An 18,148-nucleotide genomic window follows, 5' to 3' on the forward strand; every position below is an offset into this window, starting at 1 on the left:
CCGACCTGAGGTAGTGGGGTCTTCTCTCCACAGCGGGCCTCTTCGGACAGGTAAGGCCTTCACCTTTTTCCTCCGTTGTCTTCTCTTCCTCTCTTCTTTCCGTTGATTTTGATTTTTCTCCTTTTGTCTCCATCTTCTTTCCACCTTTATATTCACTTTTCTTTAACTTGTATTTCTGTGCCTTTGTATTTTCTCTCGTTTTTCCCGACTTTTCTGGAGAGGGCTGGAGTTCACCGTCCGGCCACTACTCCATCACGTGACTCCTCCCTCGAAATGTGTTCACTTTAATGCAAGAAGTATAAGGAACTTAGAGCATGGATCAGTACGTTGTATTATGTTATGGATGTTACAGGGATTTTGCTGATGCAAAGACAGGGTTACCTGATGCAGGCACCAGGGTTTAAATGATTCAAAAGGAATAAGAAGGGAGTTAAAAGAGGGATGGGAGGTGGGGAGCAGCATTCATGATCAGGGATAGTATCATAGCTGCAGAAAGGAGGGATTGTCTAGTGAGACAGTGCAGGTGGAAGCCAGAAACAAGAAGGGAGTGATCATGGTATTGAGTAGTCAACAGAAGCCATTCTCAACCTTCAGCGAGAGCCCTTCTAGGATTCTGCTCAAAGTCCCTGTGAAACAACCAAGTTTTGGTTTCTTCTCTACTTCCCTCCTACCCATTTATGTATTTATGAAAAGAAAACAAGGTTTTCACTTACATCTGCTGTGGCCCACAGGGAGGAGTCATTGGGGCCCCATTCAGAATGGCTGCTCTATAGGCCCTCAAATTGACCTCAGGAGATAAGAAGGCAGATTTTGGATAGGTGCAAAAATAACAGGGTTATTGTCATAGGAAACTTCAACTTCTCAAATAATGACTAGCACCTCCTTACCTCAAAAGGGATAGTGTAAAATTTGTCAGGTGTGTCCAAGAAGGGTTTTTTGACACAGTATATGGACCAACCAACTTGAGGAGAGGCCATACTGGATCTAGTACTGAACAATAAACCTGGTCATGTGACAGATCTGAGTGAGGAAGCATTTCAGTGATAGTGGACACAACTCCCTGAGCTTTAGCATAGCTATGGACAAGGATATTTGACTAATTGGTAAAGTGTTTAATTGGTGAAGGTCTAATTACAATGGGATGAGGCAGGAACTGGGGAAATTAAATTGGGAACAGATGTTCCCAGGGAAAAGCACAGAAGTAACGTAGAGGATGTTTAGGGACCACTTGAACGGGGTTCTGGACAGGTTTGTCCAAAAGAGACAGGGGAAAAAACAGTAGGATTATTGTTGACATAAATGGTGAGACAGCTGGTAAGGAGGAAGAAGGAAGAAGACACAAGGTTTGGGAAGCAAATGTCAAAGGCTCAAGAGAATTATATGGCAGATAGGAAGGAACAAGAAAGGACTTAGAGTTGAATGGGGGCACGAGAAGGCCTTGTAAAGTAGGATTAAGGGAAACCTGAAGGCATTCAATACATACATGAAGTACAGGTGGATGACCAGAGTGAAGGTAGGGCCATTTAAGGATAAAAGAGGGGAGATGTGCTTGGAGGAAAGGCGATATCACGACCACACTTCGGCAAGTCTGATCATCTGGCTGTACATCTACTCCCGGCGTACAAGTGGAGACTGAGGACCACAGCACCAGTGGTGAAGACGGTGAAGGTGAGGACGAGGGAGGCGGAGAAGTGTCTGCAGGACTGCTTTGAATCGGTGGACTGGAACGTATTCAAGAACATCCATACACCTGAATGAATATGCAATAGGTGTCACCAACTTCATCAAGACCTGCGTGGATGAGTGTGTGCCCACGTGAACATACCAGGTGTTCCCCAACCAGAAGCCCTGGATGAAGCAGAGAATCCGCAACATGCCGAGGGTGAGAACAAGGGCGTTTAAGGCCGGGGATCAAGAAGTCCATGTACAACCTGTGGAAGGCCATCTCTGAAGCAAAGTGGAATCCAGAGGAATTTAGAGAGAAACACGCCAGCTATGGCAGGGAGTGCAGGTCATTGCAGCTCTCAAAGTGAGGGCAAACACTATGGATGGCTGTGATGCTTCACTACCTGTTGAGTTGAACACCTTCTATTCCCACTTTGAGAAGAAGAACCAAACAGTGCCTACCAGAATCCCTGAAAAGACTGAGGACCCTGTGTTATCTGTTTCTGAGGACCACGTCAGAATATCATTCAAGAGAGTGAAGCCTCGTGAGGAGTCAGGCCCTGACGGCGTATTTGGCAAGGTACTGAAAATTTGCATCAACCAACTACCTAGAATGTTCACGAACATTTTCAATCTCTCATTGCTGTAGTCAGATGTTCCCACCTGCTTCAAAAGGGCATCAATCATCCCGGTACGCAAGAGTAGTAGTGTGAGCTGCCTCAACGACTACCGTCCACTAGCACTAACTTCTACTGTGATGAAATGCAATGAGAGGCTGGTCATGGTCAGAATTAACATCTTCAAAGCAAAGATCTGGACCCACTACCCATCGTCACAATCGCTCCAGAGCAGACACAATATCACTGGCTCTTCACTCAGCTCTGGATCACCTCAAAAACAACAAAATATACAGCTACTCTTCATCGACTACAGCTCGGTCTTCAATACCATTATTCTCTCAGTGCTGGTCAAGAAGCTACAAACTCTAAGCCACTGCAACTGGATCCTTGACTTTCTCATCAGAACCACAGTCAGTATGAATTGGAAACAAGGTCTCCTCCTCACTGATCATCAACACAGGTGCACCCCAAGGATGCCTGCTTAATCCACTGCTCTACTCATTATACACCCATGACTGTGTGGCCAGGCACAATTCCAATGACATCTACAAGTTTGTCGATGACACCACAGTTGTCGGCAAAAACACAAATGGCAATGAGTAAGTGTACAGGAGGGTGATATGAAGCAAGGTTGACTAAGCAAAGGCTTTTCTTTCTGGAGCGATGAAGGAAGATTATGATGGATAGATAGGGTAGACCAGACCTTTTCCCTTGGGCAGCAAAAGCAAGTACCAGAGGACATCTGTTTTAGGTGAGTGAAAGAAAGCTTTGGGGAGATGTCAGAGGCGAGTTTTATTTATTTATTTTTACATGGAGTGGTGGGTGTTTCAAATGCATTGGGGCGATAGTGATGAAGGCTGGTACAAATGGAGCATTTAAAAGATTCATAGATAGGCACATGCTTGTAAAAAAAAATAGAGGGTTAAAGTTGTGAGTTTGGGAAGGATTAGATTTTTTGAAGAGTTGGTTTTGTTACGAGCTCAGAGACCCCAAAAACCAGCAGCAATAGAAATTCACCAAGACAAATGGTAACTTAAACAAAAGTTGCTTTTAAACATGAAAACAGGATCAAACTTTAACTTATTTCTATTAACTTAACCTAACTTAACACCCTTCTAATTCTAAGCGCACGTGTACGTAATGGGTGTGTAAGTGCAAACAAGTTATTTGATTCACTGTTCAATCTCGCTTCTCATTTCTCTACGTTCACTGGTTGCAGGCAATTCTTATTCTGTGCACAGAATTAAACATTTATAAAGTTCACCAGGCTTTGGTGCTTGAAAGGTAAATGGTTACCGCTCTTGTCGGTATAGAGAGAGATTTGTTGTTCCAGGACATCCACACTGATTCCTTTTTAATCAGCCACTCCAGTGTCTTGTTGATGAAATTTGCCCCCTTCAGGGTCCTCCAGGTGATAACCTCTTTCTTTCAGGTCACCATAGAGTGAAACATTAGTCAGCCAGTCCTCTCTTGCATGAATCACAAGGGCTTTGACCAGGGTGAACAAAGCACTTACAAAGCTGTCTTCCAAAATGGGCTTTCCACAAGTTTGCCAGCTTGTCCTGTTCCAGTCCCAGCAGCTGTTACTGTCTGTAACACTGTAGAAGTGATCTCTGTGTGTGTGTTCTCTCTCTCTCTCTCTCACACACACACATACACACACATACACACAGAAAAAGCCTGTTTCAGTCTCTCTGCTTGCCAAACCATATGACCATCTGAGAACAGCTCCAGACAGAAGTGGCTCCAACAAGCTCTTTCATCTGTTGCATTTTTGTAAACAACAATCAATTAGTGAAGTCTTGAGCACTCTACAAAGCTCTTGCAGAAGCTGTGGGGCCGATACGTCTAGCATTAGCAGAGCTCCAGTATTTCAAGTAAGATCTGTTTTCAAGTGTTTGTAAGTAACCTACTCTAACAAACCTTTCCCAATTTATCTCCCAAAAACATATCTATATACTCTGTCACAGTTTACATAGGTCGTCACATCATCATGGACCGAAATGCCTGTACCGTTCTATAACCTCAAGTTAGAATTTTTGCAAAAGAAACAGACCGTTTGATCTACCATGTTCATGCTACCATTTTACCAATCCACAATAATCTGAATTACCTGCACCTCAAAGAAATCCAGAAAGTTAGTCAACAGCATTACACTTTCAAAAACATGCTCATATTGCCTGATAATGCTTAATTTTTTTTGTGTCTTGTAATAATTTTAACTTATTGCTTTTTCCTTTATACTTGCTGGAGTTTAGAAGATTGAGAGGGGATCTCATAGAGACATATAAAATTCTGGCAGGGCTGGACAGAATGGATGCGGAAGGGATGTTTCCAATGGTGGGGGAGTCCACAACCATGGTTCGAGGATAATAGGCAAACCATTTAGAACCGAGATGATGAGGAATTTCTTTACCTAGAGGGTGCTGAATCTGTGGAATTCATTGCCACAGAGAACAGTAGAGGCAGGTTCATTGGATATATTTAAGAGGGAATTAGATATATTTCTTCAGTATAAGGGAATTAGGGGTTACGGAGAGAAGGCGGGGACGGGGTACTGAACTTTAAGATCAGCCATGATCTCATTGAATAGCAGAGCAGTCTCGAAGGGCCGAATGACCTACTCCTGTTCCTATCTTCTATGTTTCTATAGTCAACTTTGCTTAATACCTGTCTTTCCCTGCTTTCTGTTTCCCCAGTCTTTTTGAATAAAGGAGTTCCATTTGCTATTTAAAAAGTTTGACAGCATATATTGAGAGAAACTCCTTTCGCTAACAAATGAAATGTTTAACTTTCGACCAAAATGTAAAATAATGAATAACTAGAGAGGAGACATGGAGATGCTAATGCACAGGTCAGGAAAAGACTTCAGAGAGTTGTGAACTCTGCCAGCACCATCTTGGGTATCAGTCTTCCCTCTACTGAGGGCATCTACAAGCAGTGGTGTCTTAAGAAAACAACCTCTATCCTCAAGGACCCTCACCACTCAGGCTATACCCTCTCACACTGCAGGTACAGGAGCCTGAAGATAAATACCCAGTGGCACAAAAGCTGGTCCTTCCCTTCGTCCATGAATGAACCATAGAAACTACTAATTTTCACTTATTTTTGCTCTAATTTATTTATTTTAAAATTAAATTTACAGCAATATTTGCACCTGCAATTGGCTGGGTAGAAGTCCAGTGAGAATGCAGAAAATGTATTTTCAATGACAATGTGGCAATTCATGGGGTTTCTTTATGCTTGAAGATGACAAAATGTGAAAGGAAATCACACAAATAGGTTATATCTAATAAATGGTACGTGATAGGAAAAATTTAAGGTGAATTTCATGATCAGCAGCTCAAAACCATAAAATACAGCCAAAAGTGTTCAAGACGCAAAATCTTCATTGTCCAGCGTACGGAACTATTTGATAGATTCTGGGAATGTTTAACTGAAAGGTACAACCATTTGGATACCTTTTTCAAATGTTACCACAGCATAAAAGAACTCTGTGTTCTGTAATATTGCTCTGAGGCAAAACTCCAATTTCTACGTTGTTAACACCAAGTTATTGAGTTATTAAGTTCATGGAAAATTAACAGAACTGGTCAACTATAGCATCCTGTCATCTTTGTTTAAAACAATGGGGAGGGTTAACTGGGACATTTCAAGTTAGGCTCAGGAATGAACTTCCCTTTGATCTCTGAGTTATGGAAGGAAGCACTTACACGTGTGTCATTACCTTATCCATGCGATCGCGATGACGGACCTCCAATTGCTGTTTTGCCTTTGCGAAACGCGTGTGTTCATTTGCATCTGCAGGTGTCTCAAAATAAACATCGACATCATCTGTTGGGTGAGGTGTTGAAAGAACTGCAAGACAAGATGAGAAAAACTCAGAACCTTCTGTTCGCTCAGGATGACGCCTTCAATTTTGTATCACCACAAATTATTTCAGCCACATGACACACAATTCCCTTGGTTTCTTTGTACCAAGCTTCAGTTATTCATATTACCAACAAATTTTCATATACTATTGCTATTGAACATTATTAGTGAATTAATTTAATCCACAGCATTTCAAATCTACATGTTTGAAATGCCTTGCAAAAAAAACTGGAAATCAGTCAGTAACTGCAACTCAAAATAAACCTGGCACTGGAAGTTCAAAAGAGAATTTTCAGAAGCAAATGTAAAGGTTGTGGTGAAAATGGTGCCCTATCTAACACTCTGTTGCATAGAAAATGTCATGTATTATGAGCTCCCGTTTTAGTAAAATGGGATGATCAAGGTAAGGGAGAGTATAGACAGGAGTGACTGAATGGTCAGTTAACACAAGTCACAGCCCAGTGATAATTTGTTACATTGGAAGAACTGAGGGAAGGTTTATCACAGTCTGTTCCAGACTAAGATACATTTGCAAAGACATTGTGATTTTGCGAGGGAGAACCATTCTGGCAGCTGGAGGGAAAACAGCTTTTTGAAGCAGCTCTTGTGGCCAAACATTTGGTGGAATTCAGAACAAAGCATCCTCTGTGAATGACTGGGCCTTTTTCATGGATTAACCTATGCCAGGAGCGTCTTTTGGGAAGCATTTTGATTATGAACAGTGGAGATCACTTGGAGAGACTGCCTCATTTTAAGTGTGACCAGCAGTGAAGTTACCTGGAAAGACTGGTGCCAGGGTCTTGGAAGCTTCGTGGAGGCCGCTCAGTTTGAATCTTGCCTACAGAAAGACCAGGAGCACGTGTGGATGGACATTTCTTCAAAGACCACATAAGGAGAATTGGTGAGTCTGTAGCAGCCACAACTCCAGTTTTCTCCATCAATTCAACATTAATTCTGGGTATCAAATTTCAAAGACCTATGCTTCAACACTGAATTTAAGAGGAGGAGTCACGTGATGGAGTAGTGGCCGGTGGGAGAATACCAGCCCTCTCCAGAAAAGAAGGAAAAAAAGTGAAGAAAAAGCAAAGCCCCAGACACACAAATCAAAAGAAATAAAAAATAGAGGTGTGGAGAAAATGGCACCTCAGAATGAAAAATCAAAAACAACGGTAAGAAAAGAAGAAGCAAAGACGCTGGAAGAGAAAGGTGAAGGCCTTACCTGCACGAAAAAGCAGGGACTCGCTGTGGAAAGAGGAGCCCACACTCCGAGGTCAGTGGAGACCCCGCACGGTCGTGACCCACTGACCGCGGGACTGCAAAAATGGCTCACTGAGCCAGAGGTGCACAATTATGCATGACAAGGAGAACACCGACGGGAGGGGGAACCAGCTGTGGAGTGAAACTACACAGCACGAACAGCTGAGAGATGCCCGACGACAGCAGGGCTCCCAGCTGGAAGATAAAAAAACCAACGGGAAAGGGAGGGATGGGAAAGAAAAAAGGAAGCAAGAGACACAACAGATACCAGCCCAGAAGAAGAGGACCAACATCAAGAAGCCATGGAAAAAAAACCCCAACAAACTGAAACAAGCAGCTCAATAAGAAAATCAGAAGAGACACAGATGCAAGAAGAGAAATAGAAGACACAAACGCAAGACCAGACACAGAAGAAGAAGAACACCAAGCTCTGCACAGAGGAATAGAAGGTAAGATGAATGGACAGTACATAGATTAAAAAAAATTTTCAAGAACAAATGAAAACATTAAAAGAATGGTTGACACTAGAATTTAGTGAAATGAAAAGAAAAATGAAAAGTACAGAAGAAAAAGTGAGTAGAATAGAGCTGGTCATAACAGATGTAGGGAAAGGATTAGAAAATGTGGAAGAACGTGTAATGGTGGTAGAAATGGAAGTGAACGACTTAAAAAGAAAATCGGAAGAAATTGACAAAAAAGTTAAAGAAACACAGGAGTTGTTAGCTCAGAAGATGGATATAATGGAAAACTGTAGTAGGCGAAACAATATAAAGACAGTGGGCCTTAAGGAAGATGAAGAAGGCAAAGATATGAAAGAATTTATAAAAGAATGGATCCCAAAAGTCCTGGGAATGACAGAAATGCAGGAATGAATGGAAATAGAAAGGGCACACAGAACATTAGCCCCGAAACCACAGACAAAACAAAAGCCAAGTGATATGAATGACTGGGCCTTTTTCATGTGATATGAACTGCACCATGAGGCTACACGTCTCCATTGCAGATCTGCATACTATTCCTCCCCTGCTCATATCAGCCCTTGGTGGCAGCCAAGTCTAATCAAACAGTAGTTGCCTTGCAACCACAATCACTATCATTACATCTACCTTTCTGAAAACTAAAGTAGCTTATTTTTAACTAACATGTTTTCTTTGTATAACTCTGCAATTTTAACTTTAACACCAAGGACAACACCAAGAACTTATATTTTCATTATTATCAACCTTGTTAACATTTTTAAAAACTTGTTTTATGTGTACACTAAAATTTGAAAGGTGAATAAGATAGGACGACTTCATTCTATAACAGGGGTCTTTAAATTCGCTCAATGAGTCTCTTAGGAGGATTCACGAGTCTTGACGATTTCCTGATTGATTGTCCTTGAATCTGAGTTGTTGTCTCAGATGATGTCTTCTCAGATGTGCATTCAGGTTGTTCAACAATATCTGTCTTTCCATCTACTGTGGCTGGTCCCATTTGAAGGTCTCGACAATTTCTTCATCTGTCTGAATGGTGTATGATCTTGGTTAGACTTCACTAAGGACAGTTCCTTCTGAGTCCATAAGTTTGTTTTATCTTTTATCTTACTTGGTCACCAATGTAGAGTTCTAGTAGGTGTTTTGTTCCTCTGTCAAAGTAATATCTTTGCTTTTCTTTCTGTTGTTCTTTGAACTTCCTCACTTTCTCTCCCTCTTTTGTTTTTAGATGGTTCTCCTGGATGGGTAGATTTGATCTTAGCCCACGTCCCATCAGGAGTTGTGCTGCTGACATACCACACTCGAGCGCTTGGTGCAGTATACCAGCATGCTCTGGGAGAAGTCTGTTCCACTATCATTTGCCTTGTTCATTTGTCTTTTCACTGTCTGTACTGATTTTTCCACTAGACCATTGGTCTATGGAAAATGAGGACTTGATGTGGTGTGTACAAAGTCCCACTCTTTGGCAAACTGTCGGAACTTTAAATTGCAAAACTGGTGTCCACTGTCTGTGAAGACTTTGCTTGCCATGGCATGTCTGGAGAATATGGCTTTCATACCTGTTATTACAGCATCTGGTGATGTTCAGTTTATACACCTCTGGATACTGTTAGGTCTGCTTTGTTCATGAATGAGTGAGTCAAACACCAGACTGAGTCGAAATCAAGGTTCTTTGTTCTTTATTGCCGGATTGTAACACTTGCAACTAACAGTGTTAGTTGGAGAAGGCGCATTCTGCCGTTATCAGCAAGTGGTGTTTTTTTATACCTTAGGATACATACTTAGTAAATGATCATACCATGACATTGTCCAATGAATAAACTGTTGCTATCCTTCTCTGCTAGCTTCCTGCACATCAATTTGTCATCCCCACTCTTATCTTGAGAGTACAAGGTCACAACTGCATCTTATTACGGCCCAGCACTGGGTGACACCTTCTACATTCCCAGCTCATGATGTTTTTACCTAACAATACAGGGAGTAATAGTATGTGACTACAAGATGGTCCTTCCCTTGACATTCAAATAGGTCAGCGTCTACCTTCTGGTAAGGTCTGTATGGTGCTGGGTGTGGCTTTAGTGGTTCTGCAGTTTTGCTTACTTGATATTTCCATATTGTACAGTTTGACACTTCATTTGTTATATCATTGTTGATTCTTGGTCAGTACATCACCTCTCGTGCTCTTTTCTTACACTTTTCGATTCCGAGATGAGTTTCATGGATCCTTTTTAGCATTTCTTTTCTCAGACTCCTTGGGATAAGGATTTTGCTTCCTTTGTAGATGATGTCTTCAACCACTGATAGTTCCACCCTGCAGTTCCAGTACTCTGAAACATCAGGTGAGCAGCCCTGCTTCATGTTGGGCCATCCATCCAAGATGTTTTTTCTCAGTTGTTTCATCTTTGTTTGTCTTTGACTTTATGAGCTCCATTTTTGCATCTGATATGGGCAGTGCACTTGTGATCATGTCCACGAAGGCGTTCACGTCTTCATCCATTTTGGTGTTTGCTGGCTTTCTCGTGTCAACAGCTCTAGACAACGGACATTGTCTGCTGTGTACATTAGCTTACCCGTAGTGTACGCCACATGCAATGTTTAGCGTTGTAGACTAATCATTCTTTATATTCTAAGTGGACATTCATTTAATGGCTTTTGGTACAATGCAATCAAGGGCTTATGGTCAGTCTCTACACTGATTGCTTGTCCTGACACAAACTGATGAAATTTTTCACAGGCGTATGTGATGCTGAGCAGCTCCTTTTCAATTTGAGCATATCGCGTCTCCGCGTCTATCATTGAGCGTGATGCATACGAAATGCGTTGCTAGTCATCCTATTTTTGTAGAAGAACTGCACGAAGTCCACTATGTGATGCGTCTGATGATATCGCTGGGTCGTAAAAGTTCAGAACTGGTTCCTCTGTGAGCAGTTTCTTTAGTTCACTCCTTGACTTATCACTCATGATTCCACTCCCATTCAATGTTCTTTTCTTCTCAATGGAGCCATCTTTTCTGAGAGGTTGGATATGAATTTATTCATATAGTTGACCATTCCTTTAAACCTCTATATGTCCTTTTTGCATTGTGGCCTTGGCATGTTCCCAATAGCAGACATCTTTCTGGGATCTGGTCTGGTGCTCTCACTGCCAATAATATCTCCTACAAATGTTAGTTCTGTCACCCCGAGCTGGTATTTCTCTCTATTCAGCTTCAGGTTTGCTTTCCTTGTTGCTTCCAGCACTTTCCTTAGTCTCTCATCATGCTCCATTCTCGTGGTTCCCCATACGATGATGTCATCCATTAAGTTATCAACTCCGTCCAGGTGCTCATAGACCATAGGATAAACTTCAGGAACTGAGGCAATTCTGAATGGTAACCTTAAGAATCTTTATCTGCCAAATGGACTATTGAAAGTGTCTTAAACTTGCTTCATCTAATTTCAACTGCCAAAATCCTGATGATGCATCTAACTTGCTGAAAAATTTGCATTTGCAAACTGTGACCTGATTTCTTCACGCATCAGAAGCTTTAAAGTGTTCTCTCTTTATTACCCTGTTTAGATCTCTTGGACCCAGGCAAATTCTAAGCTTTCCATTTATTTTTGTCCACAACAACGAGTGAATTCACCAACTCCATTGGCTCATCAATCTTCTAAATCACGTTCAGGCTTTCCATCCTGTCCAACTCTGCCTTTAGTTGCTTTTTTTAAAACAATTTTTTTATTTTTCACACTATGAATCATACTAACCAAAATACACACAAACATTTCCCTCTTGAATATACACAGTGTCATTTTCTCCCCTTTCCCCCCCCCCCCCCACCCACTCAACGTTCAACATATATGATACATTAAACCCATTAAACAATGTCATCACACAATGAAAATTAACAAGAAATTTGTGTCTTCTACTTTTACACACTGGGTCAGTTCATTTCGTCTTCTTCTCCTTCTGTCATTTTAAGCGGTGGAGGTCCGCGGAAGGACTTCTCTGTTGTGTTCCATGTACGGTTCCCAAATTTGTTTGAATACTGTCATGTTATTTCTTAAATTATATGTTATTTTTTCCAATGGAATACATTTATTCATTTCTATGTACCATTGCTGTATTCTCAGGCTATCTTCTAATTTCCAGGTTGACATAATACATTTTTTTGCTACAGCTAAGGCTAAAATAATAAATCTTTTTTGTGCTCCATCCAAATCGAGTCCAAGTTCTTTACTTCTAATCTTCCCAAGGATACAATACCTATTTCAATCATTACCAATTCACCTAACAGAGAAATTCTTCAAGGAGCTAAAGAAAATAATAAGGAAATTCTTATGGAAAGGGGGGTAAACCGAGGATAGCGCTAGATAAATTAACAGAATGGTACAAACAAGGGGGCTTACAGCTACCAAACTTTAAGAATTATTATAGAGCAGCACAATTAAGATACCTATCAGATTTTTATCAAACAAGGGAAAAACCAGATTGGGCCAGATTAGAGCTAGATAAAATAGGGGAGAAGGTACCTGAACATATAAGTGGGATGAAAAGCTGGTGCAGCATAGGAATTCACCAGTACTGCACCATCTGCTCAACATTTGGAAGCAGATTGACGTAGAAAGGAATAAAACAAATTATCAACTACCAAAATTAATATTGATGCAAAATCAACTAATCCCTTTCACAATAGATAACCTTTCCTTTAGAAAATGGGAGAGAAAAGGGATCAAAAGAATAGAAAATTGCCTTTAGTTGCTTTTGAAGTGCAAATGAAACTTTTGCGCATGGATGTATTGTCAGTGGCACACGTTTATCCAGTCTGATCGTGTGTTCTCCTGGAAGGCAGCCTAGACCCTGAAATAGGTAATTGTACTCTTTCTTGAGTTCATCATAGACTGTCTCTCCTTCACTTTCCACCTTTTTACGAGGTTGAGTTTCTCACAAGCTGTTAAACCTAGTATGGCTTATACATCCTTTGGTACCATGATGAATGCTAGCATGTGCTCTTTGTCCTTGTGTTTCACTTTGACCATGCATTCTCCTTGCATTGGTATATCAGTACCTGAATATCCTGTCACTACTTTTGTTCCATACATCTTTGGTCTCGGTCTCATCTTCTTAAAATCAATCTCTGATATTACATTAGTTTGAGCTCCAGTATCCAATTTAACTGAAATATCTATGTCATTCACTTTTAATCTCAACATCCAGTCTGTTTTCTTTCTTGTTTTCAGTCACCATATCTACATAGAATTTGTCTATCTCCCTTTTATCTTCTGCATGAAGCTTACTTTGTTGCACTTGGTTCCTACTGCAACAGTCATAATGGTTGCTTTCGTTGCACATATAGTTTGTTTTACCATACGCTAGACACTTTTTTGGTAGGTGTTGTGTACCACATGGATGACATGGCCTTTGAATGTCCCTTTCATTTTTGTTCACTCGCCACGCCTTTCCACTTTGGCGCGGTTTATGTCTGTTCTTGTTCACTGCATCGACGCTGCAGCTATTTTCACTGAACAGCTCTTTTGCCTGCGTTTTTACAGCTTCTGTAGCTCTGCAGAGTGCTGTGGCGTTTCCAGGTCTAGATTTTGCTCCCTTACCAGTCGTTCCTTTAGACGATTATCTAGAATACCACACACAAGTCTGTCTTTTATCAGCGAGTCAGTCAGTCAGTCCATCAAATTCACACGTTTTGCTTCTGTTTCTCAATTCAGTCACATACTGATCAATACTTTCTTCCGTATTCTGTACACGTGAAAAATCTGTGCCTCTCAAACGTCACATTACGTTTAGGTATGCAGTACCACCTCAAACTGTTCCATCATTTTTTCCAGTTTCATTTTGTCTCCTTCAGCAGCAATGTGAAGTTATTATACACCTCCAGGGCTTCATCACCTATGACATGTAAGAAAAATGATGCTTTCACTTTATCATTTTTCTCATCAGCTCCATCTGCCACTAAAATGCTGTTTAAATCTGTTCCAATTTTCAGCCACATTACCTGTCAGCTGAAGTTTTGCTGGTGGATGTAATCCTTCCATTTTTCACTTTGTTAGCTTTTCTTCACTGATCAGTTGCTGACTTTAGATTTTACCTTTTAAAGTATTTCCTTCTAATTTCCTTCATCCCACTTCTGACACCATGTTTCGTCTTGTATTTGTATGTGTGAGTTCTTAGACAAAACATGGATGAAGGGAAATTATCTTTAAAGTTGTTGTAAACAGCACCATGTGAGGCAGGCTATGACGCTGCAAGTCTCCATTACAGCTCCAGCATACTGTGTATCTCCTGCTCTGTGTCGTGGCAGCCAAGTATAATCAAAGAGTAAAGCGTTGCTAGTTGCCTGCAACCATGATCACTATCACGACAGTAACTTTCTAGATTTTGGCCTGGACTGTAATGTTCTGGGTATATCTCACACACACACACACACACACACACACACACACACACACACAGTTAGATTTAGTGTTGAGGATAGTTTAAAAGTTAAGACTATAGAGAAAGTGTTAGAAATAAAATTAAATACTGTCTGGTTCATGGTTCATAACACATCATTAGTATCATCTTACTTCAATGTTCATGTCCATGTCATATACCAAGCACTATCTGGAGTCAGTGATAACATAGAATATTACAGCACACTACAGGCCCATCAGCCCACAATGTTGTATCAACCTATATATAGCTACCCCAAAAAAACTAAACCCTTCATATCATCTGCCCGTCAAAGAGTGTCTGAAATGCACCTATTGTTCCAGCCTCCACTACCATCTCTGGCAATGCATGCCAAGGATCCACAACTCTCAGTGTAGAAAACGTACTCCTCATGTCTTCCCTAAACTTTCTTCCCTTCAATATGTCCAGATGTCCTCTGGTGTTTGCTACTCAATTCAATGTATTTCATGAAATAAAAGTGTCATATTACACAAAGTCGGTTTTGTCTGCAATAAGGCAGTCAGATTCACCAGTGGCAAAAATGACCTGAAGCACCTTTTACAGACAGAGAGAAGCAAAAGAGAGTTCCCCCAGATGCACTGAGATTTGGTGCATTCACTTCAGTGCTCCCACAGCCACAGTGCTCCTCCCAGTCCAAACAATCGGCAACCCGAGCTCCAGATCCAAACCTCTGACTCGATCAGGAACCCTTCAGTACCCTTGGCACCCTGACTCCAAACTTGGTACCCCTTCAGCCAGTTTCAACACAGTCTCCAGCAGCCTGGTGTGAGTCCCTCGACCTTAGTCTCCAGTAGCCTGCCTCCATGAGATCCTCACCTTGAGTCACCAGCAGCCTGCCACAGGTGTGGGTTGTTCAGCTGGAGAGCTCCTCACTGGCCCGTTACTGTGGTCAGTGTCGTGAGTCACCTCCTTTGCTTATCCTTCTTAGATAGGGGGGGGGGGGGGAAGGGGGGTAGTCTCTCTGTTTTCTGATGCCCTGTGCCAGTCCTCTGCTTCCCTGGAGTCTGCAACCCCTCATGGCTGCTGCCGATCATAGGTGCCGCCATCTTAGGCAAAGATCCAGCTAGATTTTAAATAAAACTACTATCAGCTCCTTTAAAAGGCTGTTCAAAGCCTGTATGGAGCTGGCAGTAGTTGGACTCCATGGGAGTACTGTGTCTCTGCTCTCTGTGGGTCCGCACCAGTGGCAGCGCTGCCGTTACAGCACCTCTGGCAGTGACACCACTTTTTTTCTCCCCAGCCCTGGGAAATAGGTGTTGACTGCCTACCTTATCTATGCCTCTCGTTATCTTGTCGACATTAAGTCACCTCTCATCCTTCTTTGCTCCAAATAGAAAAGTCCCAGCTCTACTAACCTTGCCTCATAAGACATATTTTCCAATCCAGGCAACATCCTGGTAAATCTCCTCTGCACTCTCTCCATAACTTCTACATCCTTCCTATAATGAGGTGATCAGAACTGAACACAATACTCTAAGTGGGGTCTCACCAGAGATTTACACAAACGAAACAATTGCATTTTTCATGAACAACCTGTTTGGCTGAAGCAAGCAAGAATCAGTGATACGTACCTTGTATGTACCTATGAACCTTGTACAATGTGCACGACACTAAATTCATTATCATTGTTATTTGCAATTATCACAACATCTACTATATATTCTGATTCAATTCACATCTACCAATACCAAGTGAAACAAAAAAGTCTGCAGACGCTGTGATTGTAGTTAATACACAAAGGGCTAGAAACTCAGCAGGACCCACAGCGTAGAATGGCTTATGCCCAAAGCATTATTTATATATCTTTGCCTCCTATGGACTCTACAAGACCTGCTGAGTTTCTCCAGCATGTGTGTATTAATCAAGTTTAAAGACCTTGCATTCTGGCCAATATGCTCTCCAAAAGATGTGTTTCACCCAACAAATGAGGAAAAAAGGCATCCTTGCATATTCCAGGGAAGGTTGTTAAATTATTCCAATTTTAACAGAACAGAAAACAATTTATAAATTTTTTCATGAGAAAATTAACGTATCTGTTTTATTTTATCCTTATCGTAATGTTGAGTTAAAAATCGTATCTATATATTTCAACAAAAAATGATTACCTTTCACATCATTAACAATGTTCTCTTTGTACAAATTCTCCTCACTGGTTACCTCCTCCCAGTTGTCCACATATTCATCTTCTTCATCATAGTCATAATCCAGTTCATCGTTGTCCTCCTCCGCAACTGGATTTATTTCCAATTCAAATGATTCCTCTCTGCAAAACAGTTGATCATTGTACAGACACTACAGATGCAACAGAGGAGCAAGTAATGGGGGTGGTGGTGATGGGGGGGGGGGGGGGGGGGAGTGGTTGCCTTTTCAATAAGATAAGACACCAAACAGTGCTTAGAGAGGAAATTCTTGGGGGATTGTGTGTCTAGTGAACTACATGAGTAAAACTTAGAAACAAGGAGGAAACAATCACCTTGATGGGTCTGTTTTGTTGGCCCCCAATTGTCAACAGAAATTGGAGGAGCAGATGTTCAAGTTTAAGTTTATTTACCATCCAATTGCACAAGTACAACCTGACATAACAGCACTCTCAAGTCCTCAGTACAAAACATCTAAACACACAACCAGACATTCCAACATATAGACAAGTGTTATGGAATATTTGGGAATATTTTTGGGAGATAAATTGGTAAAATTAGAGTAGGTTACATACATATATATATTTTAAAACAGATCTATTTGAAATACTGAATAATTCATATTTAGTGACTTTACAGAAACTATGGAGAATGCTATGCACATTTCACAAGTAGGTGCTAATTGAAATTATGTTATGAAATGAATAGACCATTGTCTTGGAAGAACAACTAGAGTCAGGTTGTCTGTTTGGACTTTTTTTGCAAGGCTTTTGACCTTTATGCAAAGTGGTCACTCAAAGGTCATTGAGAGGTTTGTTTACCTAAAACAACAGATTGGAGCAGAAGACCAACTTGTTTGCTGGAGAAGGTGGGGGGGGGTTTGCAAGTGAAATAGAGAAAGACATGTGGCTAGCAGTTTGGAGTCTGAGATGGAGAGAGAGGCACACAGCTGAAACAAGCCAGGAGAAGCTTGTTGGAACTGAAACAGAAGCTCCAGAGTGGCGGATGGCTGGAAGTGCGATCTGTCTGATGTTTCTCTTGGAATAAGGGGAACAGAAAGGAACTCTAATGTGGTAGCCTGAAAGAAAGAGGTTATAATTTGGAGAACCCTGATGGGGCAAGTTTCATCAGCAAGACACTGAGGTGACTAATGGTGGTACCTCAGTTGTGGAAATCCTAGAACCACACATCTCTCTGCAAACCCTACAAGAACCTGAGTGGTAAACATTTACCTTGCGAGCACCAAAGCCTGGTGAATTTTATACATGTTGAATTCTGTGCACAGTACAAGAATTACCTGCAACCAGTGAACTTGGAAGAATGCGAAGTGAGATTGAACTGTGAAATGAAGAACTTTTCTTAAATTTACACACACATTACATACATGTGTGCTTAGAATTAGAAGAGGGTTAAGTTGGGTAATTAAGTTAATAAGTTAACTTAATTAAGTTAAAGTTTGATTCTGTTTTCATGTTTAAAGATAATTAAAACAACTTTTGTTTAAGTAATCATTTGTCATGGTGAATATCTATTGCTACTGGGTTTTGGGGTCCCTTACATATGTATAGTTCAATAAATGGAGTCTGCTTGTTCAATAGTTCAGTATTCTCACTTCCCTTGGGAAGAAGCTGTTCCTGGGAAGTCTGGTGATACTGGCTCGGATATTCCTGTA

General features: G+C 41.1%; 1 protein-coding gene across 2 annotated transcripts in view; it reads right to left on the reverse strand.

Moving 5' to 3' along the window:
* The window catches only part of aplp2 (amyloid beta (A4) precursor-like protein 2), a 189,930-nt gene that overhangs the window by 91,021 nt on the left and 80,761 nt on the right, over positions 1-18,148 (reverse strand). For both annotated transcript variants that reach the window (XM_069894362.1, XM_069894363.1), the window contains exons 6-7: positions 16,444-16,601; positions 6,013-6,143 (exon numbers count right to left, since the gene is read on the reverse strand). In XM_069894362.1, coding sequence (XP_069750463.1) covers positions 6,013-6,143; positions 16,444-16,601 — 289 coding nt within the window. The remainder of the gene's footprint in view (positions 1-6,012; positions 6,144-16,443; positions 16,602-18,148) is intronic.

This window comes from Narcine bancroftii, chromosome 8 (genome assembly GCF_036971445.1).
Source record: "Narcine bancroftii isolate sNarBan1 chromosome 8, sNarBan1.hap1, whole genome shotgun sequence".
Classification (NCBI taxonomy): Eukaryota; Metazoa; Chordata; class Chondrichthyes; order Torpediniformes; family Narcinidae; genus Narcine; species Narcine bancroftii.